Source organism: Excalfactoria chinensis, chromosome 1, assembly GCF_039878825.1.
Source record: "Excalfactoria chinensis isolate bCotChi1 chromosome 1, bCotChi1.hap2, whole genome shotgun sequence".
Classification (NCBI taxonomy): domain Eukaryota; kingdom Metazoa; phylum Chordata; class Aves; order Galliformes; family Phasianidae; genus Excalfactoria; species Excalfactoria chinensis.
Window position 1 is genome coordinate 6,062,451 of NC_092825.1, and position 17,999 is coordinate 6,080,449.

Below are 17,999 nucleotides of genomic sequence, written 5' to 3' on the forward strand. Positions count from 1 at the left end.
GGGTTGCTAATAGCTGCTGCTGGAAAGCTTGTATAGAAAGAACCATAGTGCATTCGTTCTGTTCTTGTCCTCACTTTTGATCTCAACAGATAACAGTTCTTGGCATACTGTTACACAAGGGAGGAAAATACACAACTCTTAACAAAATATAAACAAGCTTATGATACGACTGCAATAAGCAATGGTGTTTGTCATGGAAGCTGAGCTATCTCAGAAGAGAGAGAGGGGCTCTGGTTTGGGGGTGGCTGTTCCGGCACAACAGGGTTCATAGAAAATTCCACCAGGCCTGAGTTTCAGACAGCTGCAAGGGAAGGTAATGCAGGGTACTCTTAAGATGTCAGGCTGTGTTATGAAGTCCACTGCTATCAGCAACAGCTAACACAGCTTTTCAGATATGGGAGGAGAAATGTTTTATAAGTGAACACGTAATGCTTCAATACATTTCTGTTACTCTGAAGTTCAGACCAAAGTTAAAAGGATGACACAACCCGTGAGGGAGATGCATGTGCAGTAAAAGCAATATATATAACTTATGTCATCTTGTGATCTTGAGCTAAGAAGAATGGAACGACTCTATAGGAGAAAGCCTTAGGGATGCTGGATAGCACAACTGAATGTGCACTGTTACAGCAGATATTCTGTACCGGTACATGACAAATTCCCCTGTCAACCTGCTTCAATAAATAAGCACTTCTCCAAATTGTCCTGCGGATGATGGAGGAGAAGAAAACACTGAACAGATCAATAGTGGAATTAGAAATAAAAAATTCACCGACCGGCTATTTTGCTTCAGAGCTGGCACTGAAAATAGTCCAGAGCCGATTCATTCCAAATAAAGCTCTAAATACTGTGAGATTTATATTTCACTCTGAGCAGATTAATATTCTTAAAATATATACACGAAAAAAAAAACCACGTCTGTAGGTGTTCCTTGGGGCAAAGAAAATATTCCTTCACTCTATTTTAGTGTGTGAAGACAAGTGTTTCTCATGCTGTCAGTGAACTCTCAGCTACCAATAGCAGGAAAAAAATCATCTCTTTATTGCCCTAATAATTAAAGCGAAGATTTGTCTTTATTGTTGTGGTTGTCACTATTGTTCTAATTATCTGCTGCAAACTCTGGATGCCTGCTCTCTGTTAGCTATAGCTCACGCTCCCACACAGCTTCATCCATAATTTCAGCTAATGCAAGAGCTGCCTGAAATCTACTGTGAGGAGATATTTGTCGGCTCGGCTGCACCCTTCTTCATCAATTACAAGCACTCCCAGAAGATGCAATCTCTTATCGACTTTTAATTAGTTCCTCACGTCGGCAGGATTTATGGGCCTTTTTTTTTTTCTCCTTGCATCCAGTTTTATTAGGGGAGCTTTGCAATAGTTATAGATTCTGCGATGATCGAAAAAAACTGATGGAAATGCTACTGGGCCAAAATCAAACTAATAGAATGACAATAGAGCTGATTTCATCTGAGCAGCATTAACCTTAATGGCAGCACAGAAAATCGATGCGAAAGGCCAAAGGAGGAATTACTTATGCATCTGTCGAGCCAAACTTAATCATTTTAAGAGGCTTCAGAAGGAGATCTGAGCACAGCAATACCAACAGGAAGACACGGGTGTGACTTGAAATAGGTCTTCATAGAAAGATGAGATCTAATACTGCAAATTCATGAGGTGAGCTCACCCTCCTGGGAGCAGTTTGAGATGATTCCTATGTATAGTTCATATAACAAGGGGAAAATCGTAATGTAAAGGGAAAGGGACTAAAACAGAACGCTCGCCTATCGTCAGGAATCTCAGCCTCCACACCGTCACTGTGGAGTCCCGATCCGCAGCCAAGATGGCGCCCGCGCCGCCAGCACTAAAGATGGCGCTGCCGCAGCGAGCGACGTGACGGCGCGCATGCGCGAGGAGGGCGGAGCGGGGTTGGAGTTTTGGCGGGTGCTTGGAGCGTGCGGGAGGCGGTGAGCGGGACTTGTGTGAGGGGAGAGCGGCGGAGCCTGAGGGGGGTCGGGGCTGAGAGGGAAGGAGATTAATGGGATCACGGGTACGAATGGAGGGGATCCCTTGAGTGGGGTCGGGGAGATCGGGTTGAACCGAGGAGGGAATCTCTTGGTGGGAGGAGGAAGGAGGGATCCCTGGATGGGGGGCTGGGATCGGCCTGTGGTGGGGCTTTGTTCGCCATGTTGTGCCCTTGTGCTGCAGGGGGCTCTGAGCAAGGCAGGCTTCATGTGTGGAAGTAGGTCTGGGGCTTAAAGTTGAGTGTTCTCATGGGCAGCTGTGCATGGAAAGTGTGATCTGCTGAGAGTGCTGGCCTCCTTTGTAGTTGATCTCCATTCCAACGGTATCCATTTGTTCTCCTGTGACAGAGTCTGTTTCGCCTCCGGGGGCTGTGGAAGGAATCCCGGTGAGATCATGGATGGTAAGGGATAAAAGCACTGCCGGGCTTTCAGTAGGGAAGCTTTCTGACCAAGTGCAGAGAGCTCCATTAGCTTCTTAACAAAGAAAATCACATCGTGCTGACTGCACTGCCTTTGCTAGTGTCTGTTGCCTTCATCACCATCATCCTGAGTCTTTTTGAGTCTTGCATTTGAGTCTTCCTCAGGGCCAAAGGCTGAATACCTTTCTCATGTTGCTCTGTGTATGTATCTCTGTTCTGTCTGTCCTGTTCCTCTCCCTGTTTTTAGAATCATCAAATATTTACAGTTGGAAGGGACCTTTAAAGGTCATTTAGTCCAACTCCCCTGCAATGAACAGGGATATGCACAGCTTGATCAGGTTGCCCAGGGCCTGACCCATCCTTGTCTTGTAAGTCTTCAAGGATGGGGCATCTACCACATCTCTAGGCAGCCTATTCCAGTGCCTCACCACCCTCACTGTAAAAGATAAGGAAAAAGTCCAGCCTACATCTACTCCCTTCAAGGTTTTTGACCTTTTGCTTCATGTTTCTCTGCTGCTCACTCTGTTCGCTTCCTTGAGCAAAGTGTATTCAAGACAGTGACTTGAATGTTTGATTCTGTAGCAGCTTTCCTCTAAAAGGATAGAAGTAACGCTGAGTTTAATTTCTGCTTCAGGTGATGAAGATTTGGATCTGTTGGTCTCCCTCCTGGAAGAAAATGAGGAAGCTGAAGAGGGGAATTCTCCTGAGGAGGAAGATACCATAAAGGATGAGAAGGGAGAACCAGATGAGTATGATGAGCTCTTTGATGCAGAAGATGATGCATCATACAGTGAGGAGGTGGACGCTGACAACAGCGTAATTGATGAGGAGAAGGAGAACCTGGCTGTGCTGTTTGGAGATGTGGATGACCTGCTGGAAGAAGAGGAGGCAGAAAACACTGTCTCAGCTTCAGTTCCCAATCAGGGAGAAGAGAAAACCAATGAAGAATTGCAAGGTTTCTGTTACAGCATCTTTTAAATGCTCCTGTGTTCACTAGAAAAGATACATGCAACATGTCAAGGAATATAGCACAAACAAATCAAATATTTATATGTCAGCTCTAGGCTGCATGGAAAGCTGTCCCTTCACTGTGAGCCATGTAGAATCAGAGCTAAATCTATACTGTAGCTCTAGTCTTTTCGTTCCTAATCTGTGATGCAGTAATACTGCCAGGCTCCCCAGGATTTCATTAATTCCTGTTTATTGTGGCTTACTGCTGTCCTCATTATTGGCCTTTTTCTTCTTTCTTTCTTAGCTGAGCTGAGAAAATTGCAAGAACAGATGAAGATGTTGCAGGAGCAGCTGCAGAAGACTGCCATTGGGCAGCAATCCAGTTCAGGCCCTGAGCAGAAATCCTCTGGTAACAAGACTAATTAAATGAGTTTCTGATTTGTTAGCTTCCCAATGTGTAAATTATAGGCAGATGATAATCTGAAGTGGGAACCGAGTAGCAAAGAGGAATGACGGTCTGTTATATTCCCACGTGGGTTGTTTCTTGCAGTACAGACTAAATAGCTGTGGATTTGTTTTCTGCATCACAGATTGATTGAAATGGGGCAACTTCTTTCGCTGCGATGCTCCAGTGTTCTGCTGGAAAAGGTTCTTTCTTAGTGGCAGATGTTGGTGCAATCAGATGTTGCTACACCCAGAAAATACAGCTGTGTTTGTTGCTGATGCACATTGAGCGCAGTAATGAAACTAATGAAACACAGGGAAACTGAAAAGCAAGGAAGTGTTCCTACTTTCTACAGCTTTCTGGCTTCAGTGACATCAAGAGTTTAAGGTCAGAAGGAGTAAGAATCATTGGGGCTTTCCCAGATGTTGCATTTCAGATGCTGGCAGTTAAGCTGAAGAGTTTCCATGTGGGACCCTGACTTGGATTTATTTGAACAATTACTTAGTTTGGAGTAATGTTTAGTATGTGAGATTGGATCCTGACATCTCATAAACGCTTTTGTTTTCTTGGCTAGGTAAATCTCTCTGTCCACCCTTAAAGGAAAGGAAAGTTCAGAAGCTGCAGGAATCACCGTGTTTCTCAGCCCAGCTGGACAATCCTTTACCAACAGCCAAGAGAGGAAACCAGAAATCAAAAGCCTCCCCAGCAGGTATCGTTCTCAGTGTGCCTTCACTGAAACACACAGGGCTTTTGCTGAGAGCCTACAAAGTTCACAGCAGCAGCTTGGACACATCCAGGGCTATATTTATATTAACCAGTACTGAGCTGATTGGGAGATCAGTACAATATTAAGACAGTTTTAGACATTTTATTCCTTGCTTGTGCTGGGCCTCTATGTCCGGTCAAGTGTAAGTGAATGTTATTTTGAGTTATAGGTTTTCTTTATCAAGATTTTATTTTATTTCCTACTAAAGAGACCAAGGCTCCTCCACCACGACAAGTCCTCAGTCTGGCATTTCAGCCCCTCACATCTGCCCCGGGGAACGCACCCAATAAGGTGCCCAGAGAGAAGACTCCTCACGTGCCAACATGCTCCAGTACAACACAGCAACCCGTGTCTGTGGAGACCTTCTCAGGACTGAGATTAAGGTCAGCAGCCCAGCACTGACCCCTGCGTGGGGAGGCTGTGCTCAAGTGGTGGGACTGAATGCACCGTGATGTGTTAATTGCACAAGTTGTGAGTGGAGGACCGGGGGTAACACAAAGCCACAGCATTGCTTTTATGTTTTTACTCTTTTCTAACGAAAGTCCATAATTTTATTATCGCTGCCTTCCCTGACGTATCCTCAACAATGGGCACAAACAAGGTCTCATTGGGCCCCAACTGAGCACATTTTGTTTCACAGCCAGAAGCCTCAGGAGCATTGAGAATTCCCATACTCACCATGACCACGAGAGGTCTCTGAACACTTACTGTGCCCTCCTCGCCAGAAACCATGCTGGATTTCTAGCATGTTTCCAGGGAGTTGTGATACTCAGTCCTTCCTGAAGTGAGAAGCGTTACTGAAGGCTCAGGGCTAAGTTGCAGTGCAGCTATTTTGAACAAAGAACAACATGCTTGATTTGTAGCTCTCCAATGTTTGTACAGCATTTGGAACAGAGGGGTTTTGTTTCAAGTGAGCTCAGGGTGAAATATGGCACAGAGGCATTTTGCAGTGAGATACGTTCTACGCAGGAGAATGCTGAGTGCTTTTGGCTGTCTGCTCATTTATGTAAATAAACGTGTTCTCTTCTACATGCTGTATTTGATGCAGAAAACCCCGGGTTTCATCAGCTGAGATGGACAGAAAAATGGTTAACAGGAAGCTGATCCGGCTGTCCCAAGTGAAGCACAAACTTGCTACTGAAAATCTAGAGGAAATAGACTGGGTAACATTTGGAGTCATAGTAAAGAAGGTCACTCCTCAGAGCACAAATAACGTAAGTCATTTTGCTGTATTCTCTCTGGATCCGAAATGCTGGTTTTCTATCCTGAGAAACTCATTCAGCTTCATCAGCCACCTCCTTGTAGTAAATGAAAAGCTGCTGTGTTAGAGATCTAGGGACATGCTTTAGTGGGAGCTGTTGGTAATAGGTGAACGGTTGGACTGGATGATCTTTTAGGTCTTTTCCAACCTTGGTGATTCTGTGATCTTGGCTCATCTGGTTTCATGCAGTTATGCTGCTATCAGTGTAAGTCCTTCTCTGGAGCAACTGTGCTTGGCACTGGTGTGTGCACACATTGCATAAATGTGTTTATCCACTGCTGCATGTGAAATGCTAGTGCAAGGCCTTTGTAGACCTCTCTCTTACTGCTCTCTTGCTTTAAATGTGCCAACAGACTGTGCTTCCATAATTTCCCTGGAGATCATTCTGTCCTACATGGAGCACGTGTCCTATAGAACTCCACTGATAAAGCAGTATTGAATATGCCTTGGGTTTGGTTGAGTGGGGTCAGGAGCTCTATTCAGCATGCAGGATTGCTGCCCAGCTCCCATATCAGGAAGATATTGAGCTGCTTTGGTCTCTGAGAATCCTAGAGCTGGCTGTGTGGCATGGCTGGACATACTGCAGCTACATTGTACTGAGGTTACAAATAATAACAACTCTTGAAACACAACCACAAGAGTTAGGGTGCAATTGGTGTCCTCTTGCCGAGCTGAAAGCAAAGTGAATCTTTATTCCAGGGCAGAACCTTCAGCATCTGGCGGCTGAACGACCTGCGTGATCTCAGTCAGTGCGTCTCGCTCTTCTTGTTCGGTGATGTCCACAAAGAACTCTGGAAGACAGACCAAGGCATGGTCATTGGGCTGCTCAATGCCAACCCTATGAAACCTAAGGAAGGCTCAGATGAGGTATTTGTCAGTTGCCCACCATTTGGGGAAAAAAGCCTGCAAAAAGCTGAACTTTATTATATCTACCCGAGATTTACCTTTATAACACATTCAGGTTGGAATTACAGCAGTCTGCTTAATGCAGTTCAGACTTACCAGGTATTTACATGGTGTGTATTTGCTGCCAGCCTTCTGGGCTTCAAGGAGTCCTTTTAGGATCCTTAAGACCAGAGTTAACTGTAGCATTTAACCTGCTCTTGGTAGGTCACTCAGCTCTTCTGCAGATGCAGGAACTGTATTTTCATGGCGCTTTATTATTCAGCCGCTTTCAGCCCCAGTTTCTCTCTCAACAAGCTGAAAAATTAAGGGGGTGCTCATTTCTCTCCTTGTTCCAAAATGATGATTAAGAAGACGTAGTGTTTGGTTTATAGAACAAATGATGTGTTCTGTATTAGTAAGTTGATACATAATGCTTAATTTGTTTAATCAATTACTTATCAACGCGGAACGTGACAAATTAATTTTCTCCATGTATCAAAACATTTAAGGTGGCTTCATTTTGTTAATAAGTTAAATGCTTTTTTAATATCTTTTTAATTGCGCTGGAATGGAAACCACTTTTACTGGCTTCTGTGGAGGGTAATTTCAACGGAGTATTTTGCATTTGAAATTCTCCAAATGGAAAAATTAAGAATCTCATTAATTGTCGATTAAACTGTATAATTGCTTAAATTAACATGGATAAGCAGTAGAAGTCCTGCTGGTGAGCAGGAAGGCATCCGGAGGTAATGTAAAGGCAATACTGAATGGCTCTTCTTAGCTGGAGTGTACACATGTAGAATACATTAAAACTGACTCCAAGATCATTTCTTGCCTACAAATACAAGTCCCGCTATTTGCAGTGCAAAGGTGATGCTCCTGTTGTACCACAGGAGTGAGGTACAACACCTTGGCATATGGAAGGACAAAGAATTCCATCTCTTCACCCTCTGTGAGGATGCATTCATTGAAATGCAGTAGCTGTGATGACTTCAGAGCCGAGCGGTTGAACACAAATGTCCTTTATTACAACACCTAAAGAGAAGCATATCCAGTCCTCCTCACGGCACGTTCTGAATTCTCTCTAGGTGTGTTTGTCTGTTGATCACCCACAGAAGGTCCTGCTCATGGGTGAAGCTCTGGACCTGGGCACCTGCAAAGCCAGGAAGAAGAATGGCGATCCCTGTGCACAGATTGTGAACCTGGTTGGTACTTCAGTAGTTAAGAGTATCCTGTTGGGTGTTGGTAAAAATGTAGCTGCTGCTTTTGTGCTGCTTCTGTATCTCAACCTGTGGAAGAGCTGAGGAATGTAACCTGGAGGAGCTGTTTGTATGACAGGTCTATAGCAGCAGCACTGCAGTTTCCTAAATGCAAAGCTAGTGCTACAGTAACAAGCCATGGTCTGGACTCATTTCACCACCTCTATGTCCTGCCATTATCCTTTGTGCCAGTGCAAGTTTCCATGCACTGCACCACGGAACTCAGCCAAGGTGAAATGACAGGATGTTTTACTTGGCAATGGGTTTTGGAGGTGATCTTAACCAGACAAGTTCCCTTGGCCATCATGCCCATAAACCAATAGAGTATTTGTGCCCGCACAACCGCTAGAGAGAGGAGGGTAAAAGGCGGTGGGATTCTGCTTATGGAGACTGCACAGGCTTGTACTAGTTTAAAGGACTTGAAGACTGTGTCACTTCATGGCTGTGGTGTCATTAAGAGACCTGCAAGGAACCCAGTGATAAGTCAGAAAGGTCACTATTGGTGGGGAGGCTCACAGAATGAGAAGAGGAAAAGGGAAAGGAACTAAAAGCATTTGGAATGGCAACAGGGCAGAAGGTTACATGAGGGGAATGAAGTAAATTCTACCTACCAGCATCCTACAACAGACTACTTTCTCTTTTCAGAACGACTGTGAGTACTGTCAGTATCACATCCAATCCCAGTACAAGAAGCTCAGCTCAAGGCGGGCAGACCTGCAGTCTACCTTCTCTGGTGGCCGCATTCCCAAAAAGTTTAGTAGGAAAAATCCCAGTTTGAAGGAGAGGCTGTGCCAGGATGGATTTCACTACGGAGGAGTCTCTTCAACAGCGTATGCAGCTTCAGTGTAAGATAAACCACATATTTCCCTTGAGCTAAAGTACAGTTCTCAGCTTTCCCTCCCATATACAAGTCTGAAGCTCTATAATGGCATCTATTTAGTTAGAATTCCCCATGACTTAACTGCATCCATCAAACAGGAACAGATGTCCCACGCATGGTGTCATCCTTCTGGCCTCACAGGATAACGGAGCTGCTATTTGATAGGAAGGTTTCATCAGTCAGTGATACAATGTGAAAAGATGTGGTTTTACCTCCATATTATTACTGCATTGTGAAGCCAGTTGGGTATTGTGTTTCAGGAGGTAAAACAACCTTTATCATGAGGTCCCAAGCATTGGAGACTCCAAGATGAGCACTTCTCAGTGCCATTCCCTTACTGCAATTTGTCATGGCTCATTAGCTTTTAATCCCAGACTCGGTGTATTCTGTATTTCCTCCTTCTCCCTTTCTTGACTGAAATGATGCAGTAACACTGCGTCTTATCGAAAAGCCAGTGATACACAATACCTCGTGTGTTATTAAATGGCTAAGGTCAGTATGTGTCTCGTGGTGGAGCAGAGGGGTCAGACCCTTCATCCAAATCCCCCTGAAGACAGCTGTGGAAAGATTCATGTCACAGCTGGATCACGTCACAGCTGGATCACGTGCTGTACTTGCATACCACTTTGATTCCCTGACTGCTGCCATCTGATAACTGCTGTGACCTCTCAGTAATGAAGCAATTCCAGCCTCCTCACCATCCCTGGAGCTGGCTGTGAGTGAGGCTTAGCAATGAGATATGCATTGAAAGAATACTAAACATAAGGAATGTGTATCCCAAGCCAGTGAGAAAAAGAATCCTAAGCATTGTGCTGCAATTTGGATTTAGATTAATGTTCCCAAAGAGAGAAAGATGCCAGGAGAGAAGCACCAATTTGGACTAAAGAGCACCTGGAGTTTTAGTGCTGGGATGGCGTTCAAGCCTCTGTCCTTGCTCTGAACTTGGAAAAACTCTTGATGTTCTGGTTTTGTTTCCCCTTTCTAGGGCAGCTGCTGCAGTGCCAAAAAGGAAGGTTCAGACCACTCTCTCCAATATGGTCGTGAGAGGAGCTGATGCAATTGTCCAGGAAACCAGGCAGAAAATTGGTACCGAACTTCCCACGTAGTCTCTTCACCCTCCAGATATTCTCAGCTTAATGTGTAGCTGTGTCCCAGGACCCTGTTACCCACTGAATGAATTAGGCAGTGATTGCTACAGACCTTTGCAGGCTTTCTCAGTTGATCTAAACTCCTTTCTTCCTGAGATCACAGCTGCAAGGCAAACGTAACTAAGCAACTGTGTAGCTCTGCTCACCTTTCTGCAGCGGTGCCCCTGCATTAAGTTTCCTGTTCTGCCTTTGGACAATGACAGAAGATCTTTGGAGGATTAATGAGAATTGGAAGTTCTAAAAACTTTGAACCAGAGAATTTATTTTAATTGATTAAAATAGATGACTTCTGTCAGTCTTGGAAACTTCCAAGGAATACTAAGTATAAATCAGAGACAGGTCTGCAATGCAGGGGGCCTGATGAGTACCCAGCCTGTTTCTCAAGCTTTTCTTTTGTCATCTTCAAAGCATGTTCTTTCCATAGCCTTTGGAAATGCATTGATCTTCTCTGCCTCCATTTCTTTTCTGAAAAGCACTTAATATTGCACCTTCTTTACACTCAATGGAGAGCAGATGATAGGTTATTCAAAGCACGCGCTCCAGATGTTGCTTAGATGTCTTACCCACATTTTAGTTCTTTCAGTTGCCACCACTTCAGACAGCAGTCTGTGTGTGCTGTCTCTAGCCTTTAGCTGCTCTTTAGTCTCCGTGGAAGAGATGTGATGGATGAGGGCCTTTCAGGCAAAAGCTGCCATAAATGGGAGTGATAGAACACTACAGGAAACAAGGCCAGTGGAGGACTGAGAGACTGATGGAGTTGCTGAAGGGGTAGAAATGCCTCCAGTGTGCAGTGTTTGGACAACCAAACATAATGTAGAAGTTAGCCCTGCTTTGCAGGGGAGTGCTTGATCAGGTGACCCCTATAAGAGTTATTTCCAACCTAGACTACTTTAAAGCCAGGTGTGCTTCCCTTCCTGGCTCCAATTATGTTGGATGTATGACTCTTCCTCCCCAGGTGCAGGAAAGAGACCTATGTCATGTTCTGAGGAATTCAAAGAACTGCTGGCACAGCCAACCTTTGGAGCACGAAACCTCTGCAAGCACTGGACCAAAGCAGGTATGTCCTTGTGCCTGCAAGCACAGCTCTTCCTTAGCAAATGGTGGTGGTGTTTTACACTGTTTTGTTTTTGCAGATGCTGGAAAGAAGCAAGAAACCGGTTTCCAGTCGATCTCTGCATCAGCACTGCTCAAGCAACAGAAACAGAAATTGCTGGAGGCCAGGAAAAAGCGATCTGAAGAGATTCAGAGACGGTAAATACAGACTGACTTCCACAGAAAGAGGTCTGTTATTGTGGCCCAGTACAGCTGTGGAGGAAACTTGCTTTTTTTTGTATACAAACTATTTATTCAGTGTGGAATCAAATACTCCAGTGTGCTGCCTAGCAACAGGATGGCATGGTGGGAAGAGTAGGAAGCTGGGGTCAGGACTCCCAAGTTCAGTTAATGGCCTGCAAGGGTCTACTGCATGCAAGAAGAGGCTGATGTAGCCTAGTAGCCTTCAAAGGCTGAACAGAAGCAAAGATAAAACCTCAAGGATCCAAAACAGAGCCTGAGGTACAATCATTTCCCCAAACTCTCCCAATCTATAACAGTGTATTTCAGGGACATCCCAAGCTAAATGTGGTGCCTATTACAATCTTTTTTCCCCTACAAACCTGTCCAAGCTCTGCCATGACTTAAGTAAACTCAAGTATTTATGTGACCGGTGTGACAAAGAACCCTGCTGCTTTTAACTACCTGCTCCACAAAAAGCCCATTTCTTTTGAAGCGCGTTCAGCCCTTTTCTGTCAGTTTCATTTGAAGCCTCTCTGCTTTTGTTTTGGAAAGCAATTGGCTGTTCACCTTTTCTAGTGACTTCTTCATTTCAGTGACTCAGTGAATCCTTCACTTTCGTTTTGCTCTCCTGAATGCCTGAATCACTAAATGGTTTTCTAGCAACAAAAGGCCAGTGAGGGGGGAAAAAAAATCACCTCTGTTCCCGTGTGTTTCTCAGACCTTTCTGTCTCTCATACCCCTATTTCAGTGGATTATTTTGTCTTAAAAGGTTTCTCCAGAACACAAGTAAAGCTGGAAGCCCTGCTCTCCCATCCACCTCCAGGCAGCCTTCACTCCTGTCTCCAAAACCCGGGGCAGAATTCCCCAAAGCTGCAAAAATGTCAATTCCTCAAAGGCCCAGACTGGGCACAGGCTTCTCAGAAGGAGAAGATATCCTTTTCTTTGATGATGGCTCTCCACCTCCAGCACCAAAGCTGGACAGCTTGGCAGAAGCCAAAAAGGTAACAGCTTTTTGAATGAGTGGGTTTTGACTATGAAGAAGGGGATGTTAAGGGAAATGGGGATTGTGGAATGCAGAAGTCTTAAGGGTCCCTTCCAACCCAAACCATTAATGACTCTGTGATCCTCATACATGGGCTAACTTGTTCCTCTTCTAATGGCACAGATCTGTTCACGTGTTTATGAAAGAAATTCTCTCACACAGTCTATTAGGAAGGAGTCTAACATTTTGCAAGTATGGAAAGGAGCAGTTATATGTGATTTCCTATTGATTTCCTCCAGAAGACTTGTTGATTTGTGGAGCAGTTAAAGCACATCTGCAGAGATATCCTGATAACGAATGACACGAAGCTGGGAGGATTGGCTGACACGCCTGAAGGCTGTGCAGCCATTCAGAGAGACCTGGACAGACTGGAGAGCTGGGCAGTAAGAAACCGGATGAGGTTTAACATAAGCAAGTGTAGAGTCTTGCATCTCGGTAGAAATAATTGCATACACCAGTACAGGTTGGGGGAAGACCTGCTGGAGAGGAGCTCTGCTGAGAGGGACCTGGGCGTCCTGGTGGACGACAGGTTGGCCATGAGCCAGCAGTGTGCCCTTGTAGCCAAAAAGGCCAATGGCATTCTGGGGTGCATTAAAAAGAGCGTAGCCACCAGGTCAAGGGAGGTGATCCTCCCCCTCTACTCTGCCCTGGTGAGGCCTCATCTGGAATACTGTGTCCAGTTCTGGGCTCCCCAGTACAAAAAAGACAGGGATCTCTTGGAAAGAGTCCAGCGGAGGGCCACAAAGATGGTGAAGGGCCTGGACCATCTCCCCTACGAGGAGAGACTTAGGGAACTGGGTCTGTTTAGCCTTGAGAAAAGAAGGCTGAGAGGGGACTTGATCCAGGTTTATAAATACCTGAGGTGTGGGAGCCATAGTGGCGAGGCTGGTCTCTTTTCAGTAGTGCGTGGGGACAGGACTAGGGGCAACGGGCTGAAACTCCAGCATAGGAAGTTCCGCACGAATGTGCGCAAGAACTTCTTTACAGTGAGGGTGACGGAGCACTGGAACAGGCTGCCCAGGGAGGTGGTGGAGTCTCCTTCTCTGGAGATATTCAAGACCCGCCTGGACGCCTACCTGTGCGACGTGGTGTAGGGAGCCTGCTTTGGCAGGGGGGTTGGACTCGATGATCTCTAGAGGTCCCTTCCAACCCCTATAATTCTGTGATTCTGTGATTCTGTGATAACACCCCTGCAAGGGTCATTTTATAGATTAGAAAGCGACTAGGAGCTGTGTGATGTGTTGAATTAGATGTACAGCAGTGATAGGGGTTTTATCGGGCCTATCTCAGTCCAGTTCTGTGCTCAGACCAATGGATCTTGTTTCCTCCACTTGACAGACTTCTGCTACTCCCAGAAGAAGGAATACAGGAGCCAGACTGATCACCAACACACTCACTGTTTCTTCCTGTTTTCTAGCTGGCTGCAATAAACCGACTACGAGCAAAAGGCCACGTTCTTGCTAAAACTGATCCAAACAGCATCAAGAGGAAAAGAGCCGATCTTGATGATGTCCTAGAAATTGTTGAAAGAGTTGAGAAAAACGTTGCTCAGTCACAGAAAGCAGAAGCAGAGAATGGTAAGTAATGGTGGTTTTATAGAAATGAAAGAATGAAATCACAGCCTTTTCTTGAACTTAAGTCTGAACTCGTTTGTTTTTCTTAGATGTGGATGAACAGGAGCCGGCCCAGAAGAAAAGACGCGAGCAGCTGGCCTATCTGGAGTCAGAAGAGTTCCAGAAAATCCTGAATGCCAAATCCAAGCACACGAGTATCCTGAAAGAGGTACGGCCTCAACCCAGCCATGACTAATAGCTTAGAACGAGGGTGCTCTTAGGACTCCTGATGATGACTTGAGCAAGAAGCAGGCACCCAGATGTGTCATAGACACTAAGGCAGCACGATGAGCAGTGTCAGGGATCCCCGAGCATGTTCCTAGGAATACTGCACCTCCAGTGGACATGGCTCTTGTGCAGGCTGTGTTAGTGTGAATTCCTAGTTGTTTTAAGGTCTGCTGAGGTGCAATACTTCGGCTAAGAGCCGATCCCATTCATTATATCTGCCCACCTGAGCTCTGCCTGCACTGTCACAGGCTTCTTGCATCTTTTCTCCCCACGCCCCTTTTCCTGTGCCCCTGCAGGCTGAAGCTGAGCTACAGGAGCAATACTTTCAGCCGCTGGTGAAAAAAGAAGAAATGGAAGAGAAGATGAGGAGCATTAAGGAAGTGAAGTGTCGAGTGGTGACATGTAAAACGGTGAGTGAGGTGGTCAGGGTGACGGCAGGCAATTAGGACACAGACTGCAGAGTGATACCGGGCCATCCTGCAGACCCCCATTAGTTACTCACCTGGCCATAGTTGAGTGCAGGTATCAAATGGAGACTGCTTCATTCCTTGTGGCCATTGCTGAGAGCAACTCGTGCGCTGAGTGACTTTGAGATATGAAGATGCTGTCATGGCAGGCTGTGGTGTTATGCTCAGTATCTCCATTTGTTTATTACAGTGGGTTCTTTGGATGTTGGTGTTGTGGCATTCATTTCTCAACGTTGTCCCTGAAGTACTTTGTACCAGGACCCTCAGCTCCCCAAGTTCTATGTTAAATGCAGCTTCATGCCTTGAAAAACAAAACACTGGGATTCCTTTGTCTGCATATCCTGGCAGTTTGCTATCAAGAACAGGGTGTTTTAAAATATCCCAACTGTGCTGAGGGGAAAGGAGGAATTCCGTTCCATTCCTGGACTTTCAGCTTCTGCTGTGCTTTCCCTTTCACTGCCTTTCCCACTTCTTTAGGGCAGTACAGGGGCTGACTGTGCCTCGCAGTGTGCCAGGAGCAGGGCCATGGGGCGGTAGCAAAGCAGGCAGGATGGTGATAGAGGGAGCAGCGGCAAAGCCTGGGCTGGTGTGTTGCTCACACTGGTGGGTGCCTCCAGATGGGAGAGGCCATCTGTCCTCAGCCCACAGCCTGGACCTTACGTGCTGGTGAAGCACTCACAGCTCTCTTTCTCCTCCCTGACAGTGTAATTACACCTACTTCAAGCCTCTGGAGACCTGTGTGCAGGATAACCATGACTACCACTGGCACGATGGCATCAAGAGGTTTTTCAAATGTCCTTGTGGCAACCGAGCTATTGCCCTTGACAGGCTCCCAAAAAAGCCTTGCAGGTAAGAAATAAGCCTTGTGAAAGAGCACTTTGGGCTTGAGAGTCACATAATCATGTTCTAAAGCTGTAGTGTTAGTCCCTCCTGCTGAGTGCTGTGGTAGAAGTGCGGGGTCGTTTAGGACCCCCTCACACTGTGCGGCACACAGCTGTCTTCATCTGCCACCTTCATCTTTCAGTACCTGCGGCCTCTTCAAGTGGGAGCGAGACGGGATGCTGAAGGTAAGTGTGAACCAGCAGCTGCTGAGCATCCTGGTGCTCTGCCTGCTTCTGGTGCTTCCATCCCACGCTTTGCTTGCCCTTATAACCTACCAGCAAAGCCAAGCAGCTCTGCGTCTTCTCAGTCACCTATAGGCTCTGCTTTAGTGGAGTTTTTCCTTTTGCCTTCTGTTCTTGAAGCTTTGCTTTAAGTAGCCATGGAGAATTTCTTTTCTCCGTATCCATAATCAGTCAGAATGTGAATATTTCTTCAGTGTCCGACTGCAGAATTGGATAAATTAGACCCAACTCTGTCATAAAACATATCAAGATGGCTCCCAGTTCTAACTTTCTTCCATGATTCCTATTTCTAGGAGAAGAAAGGGCCGAAGATCGGTGGAGAAACACTTTTACCGAGAGGGGAAGAACAACCAAAATTCCTCAATAGCCTGAAGTGACCTGAATTTTATGCCTTAACCCACACATTTATGTACTGGAACGCCAGGAGGATTCTGGCTTTAGGGATGAACGAGCAGAGAAATCAATTCCTTGTGAGAAGGGCATCCACAAAGTCTTCGCCAAACCACTGCATGGATACCCAGCTTTGATCTTAAGAGTGACTGAATAAGGCTGCATGTGAAATACACATTCGTGTCTGCTCTTCATTAGTAACAACTTGTTTACAAGACTTAACTTAGAAAAGAGAAAGGTAGTGTGGAATATCTGTACTGAGAAAACCCTAGGAACCCCCCGGTTTATGTTGAACAGCCGTACCAGATTTTTAAGGGACTAAATGGGAAGCAATGCCAACCTCGTGCTTTTTTCAGCTCATGGCAGAAAAAGGGTTAAGAGGATTCTACCCACACAATAGGCCTCATGGGCCCCAAAATCACTCCCTTTGACTGCTCAAGAACAGATTTCAGGTGGTTCCTGGGTCATCACCTTGACTTAGGACTTAAAAAATGCATCTATGCCTTTAGCATCGTCTGCGCTATGTTAGTACAGCTCCAACTCCCACTTTGGAAAGGGTGTTTTAATGAATCTGGCATTGCTTTGTGAGCACTTTTAAAGAACAGAGTGACTACATTTCATAGCTTTTACCCTTATTTCTATTAAAATCCTTCCCTGTTATTACCACGCAGACTTCTGATGCTGGCACAGCTTCCAGGAGGCCAGGAGCTGTCTGAGATGAAGCAAGAGCGGATGGCTCAGCAGGAGGCCTGTTGCCTCTGACTTGTGCTCAGTAGGTGTTTTTAGGTACCTGAAATCACCAGTTCTGTGTGATGGTGAAACAGCCACAATCTCCCATCCCAGCGATCCCATCAATACCTCTTTTGTTTGCTTGCACAAGGGCTGCATCTGTACACCAGTTGACCTCCATACTCTGCAGCCCTCCATCTCCAGGTGGTGCTTTTGCTGGGCAGGTTTGCTCAGCACATTACGTTCCTTTCAGTCTCATTTCGGTACCATTTGTTGCGGGGCAGAGGGCTGTCACTGTGATCAGTGACTGCAAATATGGGACTGTGACTCTGCTTGGAAATGTCTCCTCGACTCAGAATAAACACTGTGCAATAGAGTGCTCCCTGGCTTTGGATGGGTTCATTTCTGTAAGGAAGAGGATCTTCCTTTTCCTTGAGAGTTCTTTATCACCAAAAGAAATTGGTTCGTGGTCCATAAGCGGCACCCAGGCAGTTGTGTTTTCAGTTGTGTTTTCTTTTCCATTCAGACAGGTGTTACTCATTTGGAGTCCACAAAAGCAAGGAAATTCTCCATCAGCCTTCAGGCAGGGAGCTGAAAGCTTCAGGGTTTTTGCCGGCTTTCCTGTCCAGCCACTGGAAAGGAAGTTCTGCAGAAATGAAGCTGTCAGAGGTAAGGCAGATACCTCCTTCTGAGGGGAGGACTGAAAGCAATGATATCCATTGATCCCTGCATGCAAAAGCAGGGTGTGGGTACCAAAACAGATTGCTTTGCTTAAATCCAGCAGTCAATGAGGGAGTGGGGCAACAAAATAGATATATCAAGAGATATTAGAGGGGGAAAAAAAAGAACTGAAGCACATCTCCTCCTGCCATCGTTTTTCTTTGTAGGTCAGGTTTTCTTTGAAGTGCAGCAGCTGTTCAGCCTCAGTGCAATTATTTTGTATTAGCACACAAAGATTTTGCAATGCAGGACTTGGTCAGGTTACTTACACAGGGCAGAAAGCCCACACGTGTGGCTGTAAGAGGTGGCACTCCCTGCTCAGAGGCTGATGCTGAGGCACATCCTGAGTCTGAGCCTTCCCACCTTGGCCTTGGGA

General features: G+C 45.8%; 1 protein-coding gene across 1 annotated transcript; it reads left to right on the forward strand.

Moving 5' to 3' along the window:
- Window positions 1-1,931: 1,931 nt before the first annotated feature.
- On the forward strand, window positions 1,932-17,283 carry MCM10 (minichromosome maintenance 10 replication initiation factor). The gene is made up of 20 exons (XM_072344351.1): window positions 1,932-2,047; window positions 2,370-2,422; window positions 3,075-3,395; window positions 3,696-3,800; window positions 4,411-4,545; window positions 4,811-4,985; window positions 5,651-5,816; window positions 6,563-6,730; window positions 7,837-7,953; window positions 8,653-8,852; window positions 9,873-9,973; window positions 10,991-11,092; window positions 11,169-11,286; window positions 12,080-12,311; window positions 13,770-13,929; window positions 14,016-14,134; window positions 14,490-14,603; window positions 15,364-15,509; window positions 15,685-15,727; window positions 16,078-17,283. Exons 2-20 carry the CDS (start codon window positions 2,416-2,418, stop codon window positions 16,159-16,161), a joined length of 2,613 nt encoding a protein of 870 aa, XP_072200452.1. The 5' UTR covers window positions 1,932-2,047; window positions 2,370-2,415; the 3' UTR covers window positions 16,162-17,283.
- The last annotated feature ends 716 nt before the right edge of the window (window positions 17,284-17,999 follow it).

Coding starts and splice junctions, on each gene's coding strand:
- MCM10 (XM_072344351.1), top strand. Junction 5,817..6,562: donor CTCCTCAGAGCACAAATAAC/GTAAGTCATTTT, acceptor TCTTTATTCCAG/GGCAGAACCTTCAGCATCTG. Junction 11,287..12,079: donor TCTGAAGAGATTCAGAGACG/GTAAATACAGAC, acceptor TTGTCTTAAAAG/GTTTCTCCAGAACACAAGTA.